This window comes from Staurois parvus, unplaced genomic scaffold (genome assembly GCF_062004578.1).
Source record: "Staurois parvus isolate SC_StPar_1 unplaced genomic scaffold, SC_StPar_1.0 ptg000715l, whole genome shotgun sequence".
NCBI lineage: Eukaryota > Metazoa > Chordata > Amphibia > Anura > Ranidae > Staurois > Staurois parvus.
Genome location: NW_028318511.1, coordinates 10,257,871 through 10,276,895, shown reverse-complemented (window position 1 = coordinate 10,276,895; position 19,025 = coordinate 10,257,871). Strand labels below are relative to the sequence as shown.

The 19,025-nt window shown below is 41.9% G+C and overlaps 1 protein-coding gene across 1 annotated transcript in view; it reads left to right on the top strand.

Moving 5' to 3' along the window:
- The window catches only part of LRRC56 (leucine rich repeat containing 56), a 94,469-nt gene that overhangs the window by 25,743 nt on the left and 49,701 nt on the right, over nucleotides 1-19,025 (top strand). Inside the window, exons 2-4 of the mRNA XM_089653595.1 lie at nucleotides 9,720-9,760; nucleotides 14,274-14,424; nucleotides 14,519-14,606. Coding sequence (XP_089509721.1) covers nucleotides 14,281-14,424; nucleotides 14,519-14,606 — 232 coding nt within the window. The 5' untranslated portion in view covers nucleotides 9,720-9,760; nucleotides 14,274-14,280. The remainder of the gene's footprint in view (nucleotides 1-9,719; nucleotides 9,761-14,273; nucleotides 14,425-14,518; nucleotides 14,607-19,025) is intronic.

Sequence of the window (19,025 nt, the reverse complement as noted above, 5' to 3'; positions counted from 1 at the left end):
CTCAAGCAAACTCTTTCTGTAGCTGCTGATCAAACTTGTGAACACATTTTTAGTTGGCTGTTGTAAAAAAAAAAAAAAAAAACAACTTCTATTCTTTGTTATGTTGTTAGAGGTGGCTAGCTTCGGCTCAGACAGATATTTTTTTTTTTAAGTAGATTGCGCCTAAGCAGTACCAAATGGCAAACTTAGAGGATAATGTCGACAGAATATCTAGTTGAAAGCTATGCAAGTGCTCATAAGGAATGGTTTATGTATTAAAACTGAAGACTAGGATGAAATAATGTTTCCTACAGTAACAGAACAGTTATTTTGTTTCAACAGCCTAGGGCCATGCATAGATAGCTACATTCCACATTGTGGCTTTGGCTTCTATCAGATTTTGTTGATCTTGTCTGATGCAGTGTAGATACATTGTCCAATCCTGAACCATGGTTGATAAATGCATTTTGTCAGTAATTTAAACTCTACAGACAATGTTTGGTCTTTCTATTATGCACATTATGTATAGTAAATAAAAGGCAGCAAGAAGGTAAAACAGAGGCCTGCCTGACTTTCCAGCAGTTGTGAATTCTTCAGCAGCCTGGACTTTTTTTTCTTTGCAAATCCAGACTTGCCTTATTGGCGGAGAAGACACGTTCCTGCTTTGCTTTGTCTACAACATAAAACTTTCCAGATCAAAGACATATTATGCCCCATGTTGGTTTCCTAAAGCAAGACATTCCTGACAGTTGTTTTATGCCAGGAAAATAATGATCCATACAGTTCAGTGATTTTTAAGGATATAAGCTTAGAGTTGTAGTTTAGGTATGCATATTATTGCATTACTACTTTGGTCCAGCTTGGACTACTGTGAGTATGCATGTGTCATACCTAGCTGATCCCCAGGGAATCTACTGCTACTACAGCGATTGTCGCTAGCTTCCAGGTCCTGTGCCCAGCGACTGCTGTGCTGCTTAGTGAACACAGGTGGTCGCTTACTTGGCACGGGTGCAAATCAGAGAGCACTCCTAGATTGTAAGCTCTAATGAGCAAGGCCCTCTGTTTTCTCTGGTACCAAATTGTATTGTAATTGTAATGTCTACCTTCATTTTGTAAAGCGCTGTGCAAACTGTTGGCGCTATATTAATCCTGTATAATAATAATAAAACTTTGCATCTTCTCCATGAATGCAAAGCATTTTCAGTATGTGCCTGTGCTGAGTGAGCGACCTGCTGTGTTCACTACGCAGCAGCACAGCCACTTGGCGTGGGACCTGGAAGCAAGCAGTGATCAGTGTAGTAGCCATAGCTACTTAAGTGATTTCCAGCTTCCACAGGCATTAGCCGGGTATGACACTTGCATACTCACATTGTTCCAAGCATTTACATTCTTAAAATACGTTTTCCTCTTTTATATCAATTTTAAAGCCTAACTACAATCTCTAGATCCCTAGTTATCTCCCTTCCCCCTGAAGACCCCCTGGCTGTATATTTTGCTTTATATTTTTATATACTTACCTTTCTAGGTCATGTGATTCTTCAGGGCCTCTTCCAATAGTTTTCAGTGGTGAAAGGTCCTCGATGATACAGAGAGTGGCACTGAAGTGATGATATTCACAAGGCTCTGTGCATCATTGTACTATGAGTGCTGGACACCATGGTGATCAGCTGTCAGGAGGAGGGTCCATGACACCTTTTACTCACAGGATGTCTTTGGTATTCCAGAGTCAATGACATCGAGCCTCTTTCATCTAAAATTGAAACATCATTAAAGAAAAGCTCTTTTGTTTCCTTTTGCATAAAGTGTGGTAGTGTTATCATACGTCAGGCTTTTTATTGCTGTCTGGGTCCCATTAAGAAGGGTGACATAACAGGAAGTGAGAAGAAATATATGTGAAGAGCGTGAGAAAAACCCACCATAGGAAGTTATCACCGTATGAGGTGTCCCTTCTTAGTTCCCTTTTCACAGACCATTGTCAATGGAAGGACTTTTTCCTTTTTCTCTATGCAGATGACAACTGCCATAAATAAGGACAGGAGTTGAGAGAAAATACTCCCCAGCGAGCACACAGACAATAGCAAAGTGTAGAAATACATCATTTAATATTTTGTACATTTTCCAGTTAAATATATTTTTTCTATTTTTGATTATTAGCAGTAACAGTAAGTAGTGTAATTAAAAGTAAGTAGCGTTATATCAGTGGGTCTGTCCATTCAGGCCAAGGTTGTGGGAGGGGAGAACCTACATCTCTGATGTAGAAGGAAGTCCTGGTCACTGCTGCCAGATTGGTAGAACTGCTGTCAATCAACCACTAAAGGGGGCATTGACTGTTGCTTGACAAAAGATGGCTGTGGTTTTCATTGGAGGGTGACAATTCTTACGCAGTGTTAGGAGTTGGGAGGTAAGCGTTGTCACTCTATAAAATCACAGTAAAACTTGCAGGATCAACAAGTTTTCAGTGCTACAAATCTAAAACCTTAGGCTCTCCTAGTTTATGGCATCCAGGGGCGGACTAACCATTTGGAAACTCGGGCACTGCCCGAGGGCCCAGGGTCAGTAGAGGGCCCCATGAGATGCCCCTGGTACCTTTTTATAGGCTTTTTTCAATTTGGGCAAGGACACAGGGGCCCCATGATCCCCTACTGCCCGGGGGCCCCATGAGTTGTCAGTCCGCCCCTGATGGCATCTATATTTTCAAAAATGATTGAAGGGTCAATATCTCTGTATCCAAAATTGTAATACAAGTTTAGCCAGTTTCATTATGACAATAAATATAATGAGGTCTGTCTATTTTTTTCCATTGTTGTGAAAAGTTACTAATTTTAAAGTGGTTCTAAAGTCTCAAGGTTTTTTACCTTTATGCATTCTATGCATGAATTTAAAAAACCTTCTGTATGTAGCAGCCCCCCCCCCAGCCTCGCATAACATTTATCTGAGCCCCCTCTTGATCCAGCGATATCCACAAGATTCTTGGCCGAGTTCTGCGTATGAATGGACACGCAGAGTTGCGGCTTGGGAGCATACTTGCTCAAACAGCTTGCTATGGGGGCACCCAACAGGAGGGAGGGGCCAGGAGTGCCCCCTGGGTGGGGACACGAGAAGAGGAGGATTTTGGCTGTTCTGTGAAAAACCACTGCACAGAGCAGGTAAGTATGACATGTTTGTTATTTTGAAGAAAAGAAAAACAAGACTTTAGTATCACTTTAAAATTTCACAACACACGCTTTGAAATGTTAGATCTTTCCCTATTACTTTCATTCGCAGTAGAATCTTGTCAGCCTACCAGTCCTCTGATATAAACACACAGCATGTATTTCTAATATTACATTAATCAGCACCAACGGGTATAGCCGGCAGCACTGATCAAGCAAACGTTTCCAAAAGTTTGAGAGATCATCTTCCGTACAGTCAGCCTGCCCATAGATGGATCATAATCCTCCTGGTCCCTTCTGAACCGGCTAGTATTCGATCCAGCTATGCCTGGCTTAAGTCTAGAAGCTGAACTGATCAACTTCTGGGCTTCCGCTCCTACTACTCCACATTTTTCTCCCATGTTCCTCCCTGCCTGATGTCCTGTCTGAGGAGATATGTCCTATCCTATGGTCTGACATGACCTAGTTTCTTGGACATTGTATTCTTGCATGCAATAAATTGTATTATTACCTTTTGAAAGCCCTACTAAATGAACAACTGTCCAGCTGAAGTAAATATGAAACTTGTCTACTGACTCATGTGTTTATGGTCAGAAAACAGACAATGGCCCCTGGCTCCTATGGGATCCCTGGTTCATGCACTACCTGTCTGCAACCTTTAACTGTTCTTCGCTGAATCTTTAATTCAAGGACATCTGAGATTTTGGACCCCTATGCACGACCTTCTTTGCCCCCTCATTCCCTATATCCTTTCTCTTGTCTTCCCCCCCCCCCCCTCTTCTTTTTTTTTTTCCTAAACCCTTCTGCCATTCCCCCATCTTCCCCAATCAGCCTCCAACCCGTCTGCCTCAATCATGTAATCTCCACCCCATGTACTTGTTTCTTGGTAATCTCTTACCCCTAAGGCTGCAGCAATCCCATTTGGGCCTTCACCTCCCACCTACATTTTCTTTTCAGAAAACTCTGTAGAATGTTCATTATCTGATAATACATGTACAACTCAATTTGTTAGCTAATGGAGGCATATCGAACCTTCCACTTTTATTTGTAATGCATGCTGTATGTATTTTGTCATGCATCTTACCTTTCCAAAAAATATAAAAAGAACTATTTAAAAAAGAATATGAAACCACTGCTTAAATCTTTCTGGTTAGGTGGGTCTAGCTAACATGTAAATGGCAGAAGAATGTGGAATCCACTAAATATATGTTTGTTTGTTTTTTAATACCCCCCTTGTAAAAGCCAGCCTTTATAAAAAAAAAAAAACCCTACTTTTGTGGCATGAATGTATTTATTCTCAAGAAGGCCCCTGATTTTGCCTTCCAAACAATCTTTTTATGATGACTAAGATCTATTTTACTTTTGTCATTTTATAATATATGATTTGCTAGATTTCCAAACGGGATGATGAGTGTAAAAGTCAAAGTAGCCCATTAACCTTCCAGAAGTATCTCTTAGGAAACGGGTATTACTAGTTTAGAACATTCGTGCTAAGGGGTCCTAACCATAGATGAAATGTAATCTTAATTAAAATCACCTTTACTATGACTAGCACTAGAATAATTTAACCAATTGCTTCAAGTGTTTTCATCAAATTAAAAGGAACTGTATAAATAACCTAGGCATATATCAATAATGTACCAAATAAAATGTAAGTTGCCTTAGCCAGAATGTCGTCAGAGACCAACAGAATTAAGTAAGTGCTTAAATTTAGGCATGAGGTCACAAATTGAAAGCAAATATATTAATGAAACAGTCTGGCACTACTTTCACATTCACAGTGTTGACTAAGGACCGTACTGCTGCATCTATACCTTTTACTGCTGCATCAATAAATGAAGTCATTACTGGCACAGCCACTTAACTGTTTAGATGGCTATAGACAGAGGTGCAGTGAATAGCAAGGTGTGCGTTAGGAATGCGAAGCACTGAATCATTGCTCATTTAGTTACATAAATTATTGATACTTCATTACCAGTATGACCTTGTCATCGTATAATGCTCTTCATTCCAGGGAACAGATTGAGTCAACAAATATATCTATCACTAACCATGGACAACATGAAGGCCTATACAGATCACCCTATTTGAATCCCTTATATATGAGAACAAACAGCAGCAAAACAAAATACTAAATATTTAATTTGCCCCTTCTACATTCAGTCCACATGGCTGGATTCTGTCCATAGGAACTATACATAGTATTGATTACCCATATTGCTCCATTATGCCTATACAACCTCTTTAATTATCTACTGTGCCCAGGGGAAAATGTTAAAATTTTGCTTGTTCACAGAGAAGTCTTCAAACTATATAGCTTGACTTGTTTGCATTAGAACATTGGTCTCTAAACTGCGGCCTTTCGAGCCAGATGTGGCCCTTTGCCAGCCTTTAGCCGGCCCTTGGGGCACTATTCTTCCCACTTTGTTCTTAACACTGACACCAACAGTGGGGTATAATTCCCCCAACTAATAGCAACGATGGGGCACTCTTACTCCCACTAATATCAATGATCGGGCACTATTCCATTCACGGAAACCAATGACAGGGCACTATTCCTCCCAATGATGGGGCACTATTCGTCCCAGTAGTACCAATGACAGGGCACTATTCCTTCTCCTACTGACCACAGGCACTATGCAACTGAAGACCACACCTGAGGCATTGCTTACACTCCATCAGTGACCGGCCTAGGACATTTTCTAACCCCACTGGCCACAATCCAGCCCCCCAAAAGACTGAAGGACAGTAAACTGGCCCTTTGTTTGGAAAGTTTGGAGACCCCTGCATTAGAAGATTGTCTTAGGGCCTCTGCACATTACTGATGTCTTTGAAGAGGCTTTCAATGCCCCCTTTTGTGACAAACCCCTTAGTTAACATTGCTATGTGCAGGAAAGATATCCTGAAACGTTATATACAGTATGTTTAAAAGCTGATTGCAGCATCAACACACTGAAGTTGTTCTGACACCACAAAGGTATTGGGCTGGTCAGGGCCATGGGATGATCTCAGTGTAATCTGAATTAATAAAGTATGTTTCATACGTTGCTCAAAATTAAGCTGTTTATGGTGCAACCTAAGCTTTACAGTAGGACTAAAGGGAAAATGTTTTTACATTTTGGATAGAGTAAGGAAGGGTTATAACCCCTGTCAGGTTTTTTTGCCATCTGTCGGCAATCGAGGAGATTTCCCTTCACTTCCTGTCCTATAAGCAAAACAGGAAGTTGGAGGAGTCCCCATTGGAAAACAACCCACAGCAATAACAGAACATATAGAGATGTTGAATTCTCCTCTCGGGCTTAGTCAGCAAAAAAAACCTGACGGGTGTTCTAATCCCTCTTCACTCTATATAAAGCTTGCAGTTTTTTATACTTTAAATATCAGATATCCAGCAGCCAAATAGATTGTAGTTATCAGGACCTAACCAGAATACCTTCTACATGTATTCCAGGTGAATTTTATAGGAATATATGCTTGCCAGCCCGCTATTATTAAACGTAAAGTTCATCATAAAAACAGTTGCCCTTGCAGGGTATTCTCACCATCGAAAACAGGTCATGCAATAAATACAGAGCCACCTGGCTTTCTCTTATGCAGCGCCACTGCTTAGGCCTTAACCTTGGCCTCTGGCTGGTTCCTCAGACTGGCTCACATAGTACCTCTGTGTTCCATTCAGCTGTCCCAGTTTTCCTGGCGCTCTTGGCATTTTCAGTTGAAGCACCCTGCAGCACAGACTCACTCCCTGGCCTCTTAATAGGGGATCTCCTGGCAACCCAGGCTCTCTCACTCTTCCAATACCTCTAGATACCCTCAGTCCCTGAACTCGCCTGGTTGTCCCGGTGCTCTGTCTCCCAGGCTTGCTTTGCCGCCTTGACTCTTTCAGCCCTATGAACAAGGAATCTCTCCTCCAGCATATAGTGTTGTCTCTTGAGTGGAGCACATATGTCCCCTTGACTGGAGCCCTTAAAGCAATACTAAAGGTCATTTTAAAAAAAAAATAAAATACATGTTATATTTACCTGCTTACCTGCAGTGGTTTTGCACAGAGCAACCTGGATCCTTCTCTTCTCGGGTCCCCTGCTGGCTCTCCTGACTCATCCTTTCTGTCAGGTGCCCCCATAGCAATCAGCTTGCTATAGGGGCGCCTGCTGCTCCTTGTTTCCATTTACACACAGAGCCGTGGCTTGACCCCACCCCCTCTCTCCCCTCATTGACTGACTAGCTGTGATTGACAGCAGCAGGAGCCAATGGCTCCTGCTTGCTGTCTCAGCCAATGAGGAAGCAGAGACCCGGGGTAGCCGAGGCTGTTGTGCATATCGATGGATCGCGATGGGGCTCAGGTAAGTATAATGGGGGCTGGGGGCACTGCTGTACACAGAAGGTTTTTTACCTCCATGCATAGAATGCATGAAGGTAATAAATCTTGAGCCTCTACAACCGCTTTAACTATGCCCAAGTCCTCCATATAAGGGCTCTATACAGCTGCACTCACTGCCTGTTGGTCTCCTGCAAGACCTGAACACTGGGTTGGAGATTTTTTCCTTTCCAAAGGTCTTGAAAATCTCCAAACTCTGTAACGTAATTCGGGGATACCAGAACCCAGAGAAAGATGAAAAATGACCTTTCTCTGTTCAGAATCAATATTCCACAGCCACTCACTCTGCATATGTGCAAATCCTGTGTCATATCTAATCCCCTTCACAGTGGCAGGGCCTTGCGCCGTCACTACACTGATAAGTGTTGCAGCTGATTGGCTGCAGCTGCTGATCTGATGAAGTGTTTCCAACAGTCCTGTTTGACAGAAGTTGTTTGTTAGATCGACCTCTGTCAAGCGGGATGACCATGGATCAAAATTTGGCCCATCTCTGGCCAGCTTTAAACAAGGATAGGGGACAGTCTGCTTTCAAGTGTCACCTGCATTTTTAAACATTTTGAACTTTGCTTTCCAACCTCTGAATGTTTCCTGCTGTTACGTAGAATAAGGTGAGTGGGTTATGATGAGAATATATTGTTCTCTCCTTTCCTTTCAGTTCAATAATAAGTTTCTCAGCTAATTCTCTGCCTATACAGGATACAACTGCACACATGCATAGTATGTGGGCGTCAAGAAAAATAAATGTATAGAATGTTCTCAGTGTATAGACATGATCTAAGGTGTGTGTCAAGCTTTACTGGAATGCACTCTTTGACTACATCATTTTTCATGGGTTTCAGTAAATATTTAAAGGTGAATATCCCCTTCCTCTCAGTCTTACATAGTTGTAAAGACTCCTCTCCTGTACTGAAAATGATTACTGTTATCACTGAGCATCACAGTGCCATCGGAAGCTGCAGTAAGATAGATAGAGCCCACCTCATTTCCAGCATTATCTAGCTCTTTCCTTCCCAGCCTTATTGTCCCTGGCCTATCCCTTTCATACATGGATGGATTTACTAAGAGCAAATATACTTTGCAAGTGCAGTTGCACTCGTTTTCTTCAGAATTTAGTGAATGTGGTGACGCTTCACTTTGTAAAGAACACCCAATCATGTGCAAGGAAAATTAAAAAAAACAGCATTTTTGCTTGCTAATGATTGGATGATGGAAATAAGCAGACCTTTACCACATTTACTAAACTCTAGGGAAAATGATTTCAACTGTACTTGAAAAATGCACAGGCTGTTTGCCTTTAGTAAATGTACCCATTGCAATCATGAAGGCTTAGCATCACATGTAGATGTTACCTAGGGCAGTCTGCATGCAAATGCACCTTTTCTAGGAACGCCCACTCCCCTGGCCTGACACCCCCTTTCAAAGCATTGATATTTGCAGAACTCCTCCAAAGAGCCTGCCCGCTGCTGGCATCAGGCTGAGGGTTTTTGAAGTGATACTAAAGACTATACTTTTTTTTTTTTTTTTTTAATAAAAAAGAGGTAATACTTATCTGCTCTCTTCTGGGAATCCCCCGCTGGCACTGTCAGCTTCTCCCTTTTTTAGGTGCTTCCTGTAGCAAGCGCGCTGCTAAACAGGCACCTGTGAGTGTGCTCTCTCAAGCTGGGCTGTGTGGGTCCATAGACACACACAGTGTGGGTAAACAATGCCCCCTTGCCCTCCTGCCCTCAGAGGTAAAGGGAGCAGGGCTGGAGCGGGGACAGCACTGAAATGGAGCCAGGTAGGTAAGTGTTTCAGGAAGGGAGGGGGGGGGGAGAATGGGACATGAAGTGGGGTGTTTTTGACTCTAATGCAGAGAATGCATTAAGGTAAAAAAACATAGTTGCATAGTTGATAATGTTGAATGAAGGCGCTGGTCCAATTCAACCTGAGTGTGTTTATTTGTGTGTGTGTGTGTGTGTGTGTTTGTTCATGTATGTGTGACAATAACTATGCTGCTATCCAAAAGTGTCTCCATTGCTCCTGTAGTCAAAGCGGAGCCACACTAAGATAGAAAATGTGAAATTAAAGGGAAAAAAAATCCCAAGAAAAAAAAACTAATGCAGCCACCACATTTATGGATTGGTAATCTTCAATATTTTACATTTTTTGTTTTTGGGTTTAATACTGCTATAAAGTGTAGCTTTATAATTCTTCTGCTTCTTCTGTTTTCCTAGGTCTGGACACGTTTCCTAGAAATGTAACTTTTGTTCAAAAGGTGAGTATTTTACACTTATGTGAACACACAGAGAAGTATAATTCCTGATCCTCTGTGGTGTAACATTCTCCTGTTTTAGTGAGCGCTTGTTACATTATTCCAATTATATTATTTATTAACCACTTGCCGGCCCGTTGCAGTACATTTACTGCGGCGGGGTGCCATGTGCAGGCTCCCCGCCAGGTGTGTGTGTGTGTGTGTTCGTGCCTGCTCCAGTTTAGGAGCGCACAATGCGCCCCTCTTGTGAATGCCTTTCTATTCATGAACAGCTTACTTACTGTTGTGATCTGAGATTTGCTCACAGCAATTACATAGTACCTGGCTACCTGTACCATGTGATTAGCTATAGCCAATCACAGATCACAACCATGGGCAAGCTGTTTATGAATAGGAAACCCATTCATGGCAGCTAAAGCTATCGCTTATACAGTAATAATCACTGTATAACCAATGGCAGTGAAAAAAAAATCCCTGATCATCCCCCCAGAGTAGTAATATATCACTATGGTGACACTGAGCTACTCTGATAACAGGATGTAAAAAAAAAAAAGTTTAAAAATGAATAAAATTTTTTAAATTTTTTATTTTATTTTTACATACTATTATCAGTCAGTATCCCTGATTACCGCCACACCAGTCATATGATGACACTGTAGTGCACTGGTGACTGTATGTAAAAAAAAAAAAAACTTTTCTGCCTTTTTCATTTTATATAATAAACGAAAACAGAGGTGATCAAATACCTCCAAAAGAAAGTTCTATTTGTATGAAAAAAAATTATATAAATTTCATTTGGGTACAGCGTTGCATGACTGTGTAATTGTCAGTTAAAATAGTGCAGTGCTGGATCGCAAAAGATGCCCTGGTCATGAAGGGGGTAAAACCTTCTGGAGGTCAAGTCGTTAAACTGAAAAGCAGATATTTATTACCTTATTTTTCGCACCATAAGACGCACTTTTTTCCCCCCAAAAAAGGGGGGAAAATGTCATGTGGTCTTATGGAGCGGCCGGTCCGGTATTTCCACTGCCGCCGTGTCAGAATACCGGGCCGGCCGCTCAGCTCTACAGTGGGACCTTATAGAGATGACTGCTGACCTTTGGGGAGGGGGGGGAGCGGGTACCTGAATTTGACAGATACCCGCTCCCACTTCCGTGGAGTTGTTCTTTCATCTTACCCGTTCCTCTATCCAGCGGCGTGGTCTTCCCGGCTTCTGTAGTGTGGGCATGACAGCCGGGTGCCAAGTGCGCATGCGCAGGAAGCGGTGCTTTTTGTGAATGGTAAGGCGGCACCTGGGACACATGACAGATCCCAGAAGCTGCCGGACCAATCACAAAGCGCAAGTGCTTCTCGCTCATGCGCACTGGGCACCCGGCTGTCATGCCGAGCGCCATTACAGAAGCCGGGAAGACAGCGCGTGGCTGGATAGAGGAACAGGTAAGATGAAAGAACATCTCTGGTCATCCCCTGCACTGTGTCCGCAGTCTCTGGTCATCTCCTGCACTGTGTCCGCAGTCTCTGGTCATCTCCTGCACTGTGTCCACAGTCTCTGGTCATCTCCTGTACTGTGTCCGCAGTCTCTGGTCATCTCCTGTACTGTGTCCGCAGTCTCTGGTCATCTCCTGTACTGTGTCCGCAGTCTCTGGTCATCTCCTGTACTGTGTCTGCAGTCCATTAGTTCAGAATTTTTTTTTCCTGTTTTCTGCCTCTAAAACCTAGGTGCGTCTTATGGTCAGGTGCGTCTTATGGAGCGAAAAATACGGTATATTGCAGCTTAACAGTTCTTAGATGTGATAGCTGCATTAGTTTTCTATTCTAGGCTTTTTTTTTCTTTTATTTTTACCTAGTGATCTGGCCAGTAAGTCTGTTTTCTTCAACAGAACAAGCTTTTCTGCAGATGTAGCAGTTTTGGGTTGAGACAAACCATTTACACTGGCAGGGGTGCTTACAATGATCAGCTTTATTCACTAGTACTCATTACATACTGTATACAGCCTCTGTTTCCTGCTTTGTACAGTGGTTATGCTTTACTGCGCCTTCACATAGTGTCAGTCCATAGCTGGCCATCTCATTGAAAACAATGCAGTATGTGACTAATAAATTGGCATTAAAAATACAAGGTCTGCTTATTTTCCTAGGGTTGCATTCACCATGTCAAAATGCTGCAATTAATGTAAAAAAAAAAGTCACTAATCTACTTATCCAACCCCGGATTCTGTCCACACTGAATAGGTAAAGGTGATGTGGCATCATCCTTCCAGCAAAATATTTAGGGAACACGAAGTAGCTCAAATCTCTTGTAAAGATGCTCAAGCACTGTACTGTAGGACCATTTCTTGAGATTTGGGGTACTTGTCATTCCCCAGGATCTCGTAAGAGGACCCTCGACAATATAGAAAGTAAGTATGTAAACCAAATTTTGTTACCCGCATATTTTTTTTTTTTGTAAGTTTTAGTGTAGGGATTTTTCAGGGGAAAATGACCTAAGTAAATATGTGGGGCTTAGTATAACCTTGCTTGTACTGCAAGTTCCCCCTTAAGAGATAGAGTAATTACATTGAGCGTCTAGGATCTCTGTCTAGTGTCTGTCTGGAAATCTCTATATTCAGTGCAATACCACAAAAATGAGCTTTAAAAATCTGATAGTGATATCAACAACTACTTTATCCTGTATCCACACCTAATAAGGAAAATGTAATATATTACAGCTTACTGGTCCTCAGAGGTGGTGACTGCATTTGTTTTCTTTCTTCAGGCTTTTTTCCTTTATTGTCACCAGGTGATCCTGCCAATAAAACACTTTCAGTTCTAGATTGACAACATTCACTGTCTGTCCCAGGGTGACAACACTCTCTCACACTTCTTTCTGTGGAGAATTAGTGTTGTCACACTAGGCTGCTGTCCTATTTAGGACTACAAACACCTCCTTCTCTCCTCTTCTCCTATATCATGGAGGGAGGTGTTCTGTAGTTCACTGAAGACAATTGATGAGAGTTGAGAACATTATTTGAGATTGCAGTTCAGTGGTTTCAGTAGTTTAGTTGAGGAAGTTATAAGGGCAGGATTTATATAGCGCTGCACAAACTGTTGACGCTATATAAATTCTGTATAATAATAATGGGTACACTGCTGTAATAACTATATAGTATGTACGTATTGCGAATACATTCTATTTTTCCTTTAATTTCTGCTCATTGCCCATGTAATGCATATGTGTGGTTCAAAGAGGGTGGACTTTAATCTTTAATGCCCACATGCCACCATGGGCAGCAAAGGTTTCTGTGCTGACAGCAGGTGCTGATAGTACAGAGACCAAGCTGTCAAAGACAACTCCCAGTGTCTAATAATGACCAGACGTGGGTGGGACCGGCTCCTGTTCACATGACCACTCTGACAGCTAATCACAGTGGTTGCATAATAGCCCAGTTAAAGGGACACCACAGTTGAGGGGGAAGGGAATGTGACTGGCACTTTAACAACAAAAAAACAATGGCAGCTAAAGTGTAGGCACCTAGAGGAGCACTTTGGTTTTCGGTTCCCTCAAATTATATGCTCAGCATTGAAATGTAGAATGCAGCGCTATATAATAAATAAATTAATTAATGAGCAAATTAAGTGACAGAAGTGACTAAAAATAGGAGTGAAGTGCATATGATTAAGCGCTAACGTGAACAATATGCAATAAAGTGTCTCGCCAAGCGACAGTGAGGATGGTGATTATAAATATATTTGAATATATATAATGGTGACAATAGTGAATAGTCCGACATAAAAGTAATGCAAGAAAAATAATAAACAAAGTCCATAATATGCTCTGTGAAATATCCGTGCTAGTGACTCCGTGCTAAGGGATTGCTGTATGAATGCACTCACCAGAAGTGCATATATAATGCGCATAAAATCATATCCGAATCCTGCTAAGGGATTGCTGTATGAATGCACTCACCAGAAGCGCATATATAATGCGCATAAAATCATATCCGAATCCTGCTAAGGGATTGCTGTATGAATGCACTCACCAGAAGCACATATATAATGCGCATAAAATCATATCCGAATCCTCGGAACTCCACTAACTTCTTACAGCATACAGCGAAGACACCAGAACAAACAACACTGGCCTCTCACAGCATACAGGGATGGCTCCAATGGTCCCTCTCCACCATAGATAAACGATGTAAAAAAACTAAGTGTTCCACCTTAAGGGAAATAGCTCGCATAAACAAGCCACAACAGGAATGCTGATAGTGTAGTATTTTAATTAAATGGTAAAGTAAAACATCCACGTGGATACTGACATGAAGCTGACAGCTAAACACTCACAAAAATGGCCGCCAGCCCTCCATGCGGACTCGGCGGCGTGATGTCAGTACAGAAGGCTCCTTATATGCTCAGCATTACACATTCCATTATGTTAAGCACTGCTTTGTATCTATTCTTTATATATAATAATGTTAAGGCACCTATGAAATGTTTTCTATGATTAATTTTATCCCCCACTTTGGCTTTTTGTCAGGTGTACTATGGATAAGACACTAGAGATGCGCCCTAGTACTCCAAGCGTCAGGGTGTTAGATTTGGGCTGGCAGGGATCACTAAACCCAAGTCCACTTGACAACGATGAAGATGAAGGCCTGGTAGATGAGTACCTATCCCCAGCCAGACTGGTAAGACTTTCTAACAAGTATACATACAAGAGAAGTGTGCTTGATTGAACATTTCACTAACTATGGAACTGTCAATTCATTTTCCTCTTTACAGAAAGCACTTACTGGAGCCGATGAACTTCAAGACGTGACAACCCTCCAGATGTGTGTGGACACTAGGGATCACACCTTGGGGAATTTTGGTGAGGGATGCTTTCTAGGTGAGGGGTTATGGAGAGGGCCATATCAGGAACTATATGTAGTACAGTATGGCGCACTTTCAAAATGATCACAATGGAAATTCACTATCTGAACATCACTAGTCTCAGCATGCTAGCTGCTTGTAGTCCATGATAGATGTAGAATCCATCACTGTCCCTTGTGTCATAACACATTGAAACATATCTGTATAAATAGGCACATTGATTATCCCGCATTGCAGCTTGTACAGGGTATTCATCTACCTTTCAGGTACAATTGAGTTGTGTTTACCAATTGGCACTGCACAATGAATCCTGATGAGGAAATGCTGGCAAAACAAACACATGTTGCTGGTCACGTTTGTGTTTAAGATCCCTATTACTGTTTAAGTCTGCTAACACCTCTTGCATACTGATGTCTAAAAATGCAGCGGTTTTTAGGCATACAAGTGTTTTGTTTTTGTTTTTTTTAACTGATGTAAATGCAGAACATTGTTTTCAATGTTCTTGTACACATTGACACATAGACATGCTCTACATATACTATAGATCTGTAAAAAAAAAAAAAAACAGAAATCTCCATTGCCAGTCAGTTATTTACACGCATATCTATACTCAATGTTAATTCAAAGAGATTAGAATTGCATTCTGGGAGCTAGAGTTTATTCTCTTTTTTGTGTGTGTGGCCGCTAATATATGCAAAATAAAAACAAGAAATTTTGTCCTTGAATACTGGTGTTCAAACAACAGTACTGTGTGCAAGTACTGATAAAATATATCTAAAGCCAAAGCTTTTTTTTTCGGGTTAGAACTACTGTAAACAATTTGTTGGAATCCCATCTTAGACAGTTGTCACAGGAACAAGTGTCTCCATTGGAAGATTTCCTCTCTATTTCTGATTTGAAGGTAACATTTTGGACTTACCCTGACTTTTATTCCTAGTGACATTGGTGATCAGGACAGAATGACTCTCGCTAACGGGCACACAAATGGCAATAAAAACCTGACAGTGGTTCTAACTCCTCACTACTTTGTCCATATCTAAAAAAAAGCTATGCCTTTTAGTTATATTTAAAATTTCACCTAATTCACAGTAAATGAATGTGTCGTACAGTTTGGGCTCAATAATGTGTGAATGGAGTTCAAATAAAATATACCATAGGCTGAGGAAGAAAGTTGTGTGCTGAAACGTTTAGGTAACATATATTAAGGAGATTATTATGCTTGTTTAGACAAATACAAGTTTTAGGGAAGTTGTATAATCTTGTTCTACATTAAATCTTATGGTGCATTGTGATTGATCTAGGTACAAGCAATTGCAAAGAAGCATAATATCAAATAAAAAAATTTGAAGAAAACAACACACACAGCTGTCGCTTACCTGGTCAGAGGCTGGAGTGCTGAGAGGCCTCCCCTTGCGGCTGAGTGCAGAATACTCCACAGGGTAGAGACAGGAGGTGCTTAGCCCAAAGAAGCACGGGTTGCCAGCTATAGAAGCCCAATGAGTTTGTGATGACGGTCACCTGACGATATAGGACCGGTAGGAGCAGCTGCAGAGCTGATGTTCCCCAGATGTGGCAGGTGGAACTTGACAGCGGGCAGATGTTCCCCAGACGTGGCAGGAGGAACTTGGCAGCAGGCAGATGACAGGCTCAGGTTTGAGGCCGAAGGTCATGCACAGAGAATCGGGCAGGAGCAAGAGGCAAGATGAGGAACAGGCTGAGGTCAATCACGAGTGGTCAGACAGAGGCAGGGTCAGAAGGCAAGCTGAGGTCATACACTGGTAATCAGTCAGTGAAGCAAGCCAGGGCTGAGAGCCGGGATATGAGACAAGATAGGTTAAAGGCAATCTGGAGTCAGCAACAGGAAATCCACTAATAATAAGACAGGGCACAGGAACACAAGGGGGCTGACAATCATCCAGCAACTAGTGGTCAGAGCGGCTGTCTTTTTAAAGGAGAAAAGGTGCCAGAATCTACCACGCTCTGCGTGTGCCACCGCGCATGAGCACCCTCCGATTTGCACGATTGCGCACCCAGGTGCGCTAATGGGAACGGGAGTGCGCAACCTGTGGCCATATTGAGAATCGGCGATAGTGCCAGGCTTACTTTGACTAGTCCCCTGACAACATCATTGTTTTCCTTTGTGATCAACTGAAACTGTCAATCGAAAATAGGATCATGAATAAGATAAAAAGAAATGAATTAATAATAAATAAATTAATAAATATTACATGTGTGGCCACAATGGGCAATAGCATGTTTCTGAAAAACATTCACAGTATTAAAAATTGTCGTTCCAACCTTTTATGTGCAGGAGCAACAGACAGTACATACACCTATACACCCCTCTCACTTAGAGGAGTTACCATAGATGAGTTCTGCAGTAAATCTGACATAAATTAAAGTGTATGTCTAGATAAAATACTTCCGCAAGAGGTCCCTATGGGTTCCGCTGCGATTTACCCATCAATTGCAGTCAACAGGTAGATCACATGCAGAGTGGCGCAGGCAAACAAAGAATTTCTCTGCTGTTTGCCACCAGCCCCTCTTTCCCTCCTGTTCATCCTAAGTGCTTGTATGTGACATTCACATGGGATGGGCAAGAGAGGAGAGCTAGCGGAGCACAGCACTCCAGAAACAGATCTATTACAGCTGCTTCCCTGCATTGCTCTGCATGAGAAGGAAACCACCACTGCCCTGCTGACATGCATTTATGTGCCCTGCTCCCATATAATAATGTGCCCTCTTGCCCCAGTGTACTATACCCTCTTGACCCTCTGTACTCTGCTGACCCCTTCTACTCTGCTCTGCTGACTCACACTCAAAGGGGCCTCGTGGCTGCCTAATTTGCCTAGTGCAGCCAGCTTGAAAGTGATGCGGTAGCTAAATAGCTGTCAATCACTTTGGATGTCCCGCTCTTACCAGAGCCCAGTAACACATCCGCCAGCTAGGGGAAGGGGAGCACTGTGAGATCAAGGCAGATACATGCCTCAATCTTAGATGCAAACAGTAAAAGCAGAAGTGATGTCACTTCCGGTTTCAGATGTACCCTTTCCTAGCCAGTACAGCCAGGGGACACATCTAACTAAGCAGATCTGTGCTTGGTTAGATGGTGTGAAGAACAGGGGAGACATTGGGGTCTATTAGACCCCTATTGTCTCCATGAAGAGTACCTGTCACCTGCCCAATACTATCACATGGGGATTTATTAACTCCTTGTGATAGCAATCAAGTAAAAAGAAAAAAGTTGTAAAAATTAAAATATATTAAAATGTAAAAAAAAAATTGCCGTAAGCCACACACACCTGCGCAAGCCCATGTGTGCACGTGTATGTAAACCACGGTCGCACCACACATGTCACATTTTGCCACGAACATCAGAGTGAGAACCATAATTGCAGAAGAAGAGTTAACTCTAAAGTGATGGGCTGTAAAGGCTTTTAAAGCATCACATATCGTGATTTTTAGACATTGCAGTTTTTGATGATATCGCAGGCGCACACAGTTTTAAAACATGGAATGGTTGATATTTGTTTACTCGACTCATCTTTTATACTTTAGAAAAAATGGGTACTCTATTATGTGTTTTTGCAGTGAAATTAATGTTATTATATTTTTTCCTGAAAATGTGCATTAAATAAACAGTTGCACAAATATCATGTGACATTAAAAATGTGCAAATATCACCTTTTTATTCTACAGGGCCTCTTCTTTCAGAAAATATATAATGTTCTGGGGGTTTAAATTATTTTTTTGCCAAAAATTTAGATTTTTACATGTATGTGAAAAATAAAAAAAAACGAACTTGTTAACGCTGCTGTGCGCAGGCAGAGTTAAGAGCCTTGCCAAACTCACCTCTCGCGTAACATTAGACTCCGACCACCAGCCAATAAGGAGTGAGGATGCATACGCGCACGTCACCCCTCCCTTTTACTGCACAAAGATCTCAATCTGGGAAGGCCTGCTGCATAGCTGACGGATGGATGGATGGACGGACAGAGGGACGGGCATGAGTGGGGCCTCATGTCTAAATTTTGCCTAGAGACTCACAAAGCCTAGAGCTGCCTCTTCACCCATGTTCCATGAGCTGTAGATGTGAGCAAGGACTGGATGATTTTCTAACAATCTATGGCTGTGCCCACTCAAGAGAAGTCGATCTAATGATCAACTTCTCTTGAACAAGAATGTTGGAAAATTTTTATTTGATCAGCACATGCAGCCAATCGGCTGCAGTGCTGGCCAGTGTATTCTGACAGCTAAGGAATCCATCTGATTTTTTTTTTTTTTGTCATCCCACCAGCTGATCAAAAAACAAAAAAATCATGCATCTTTGGCCAGCTTTACAATGAAATTCCCCTTACTTTGGGTGATTTTCTCTAATTTCCTGCTGTACCTTTTGGAATAGGAACATAAATGTACC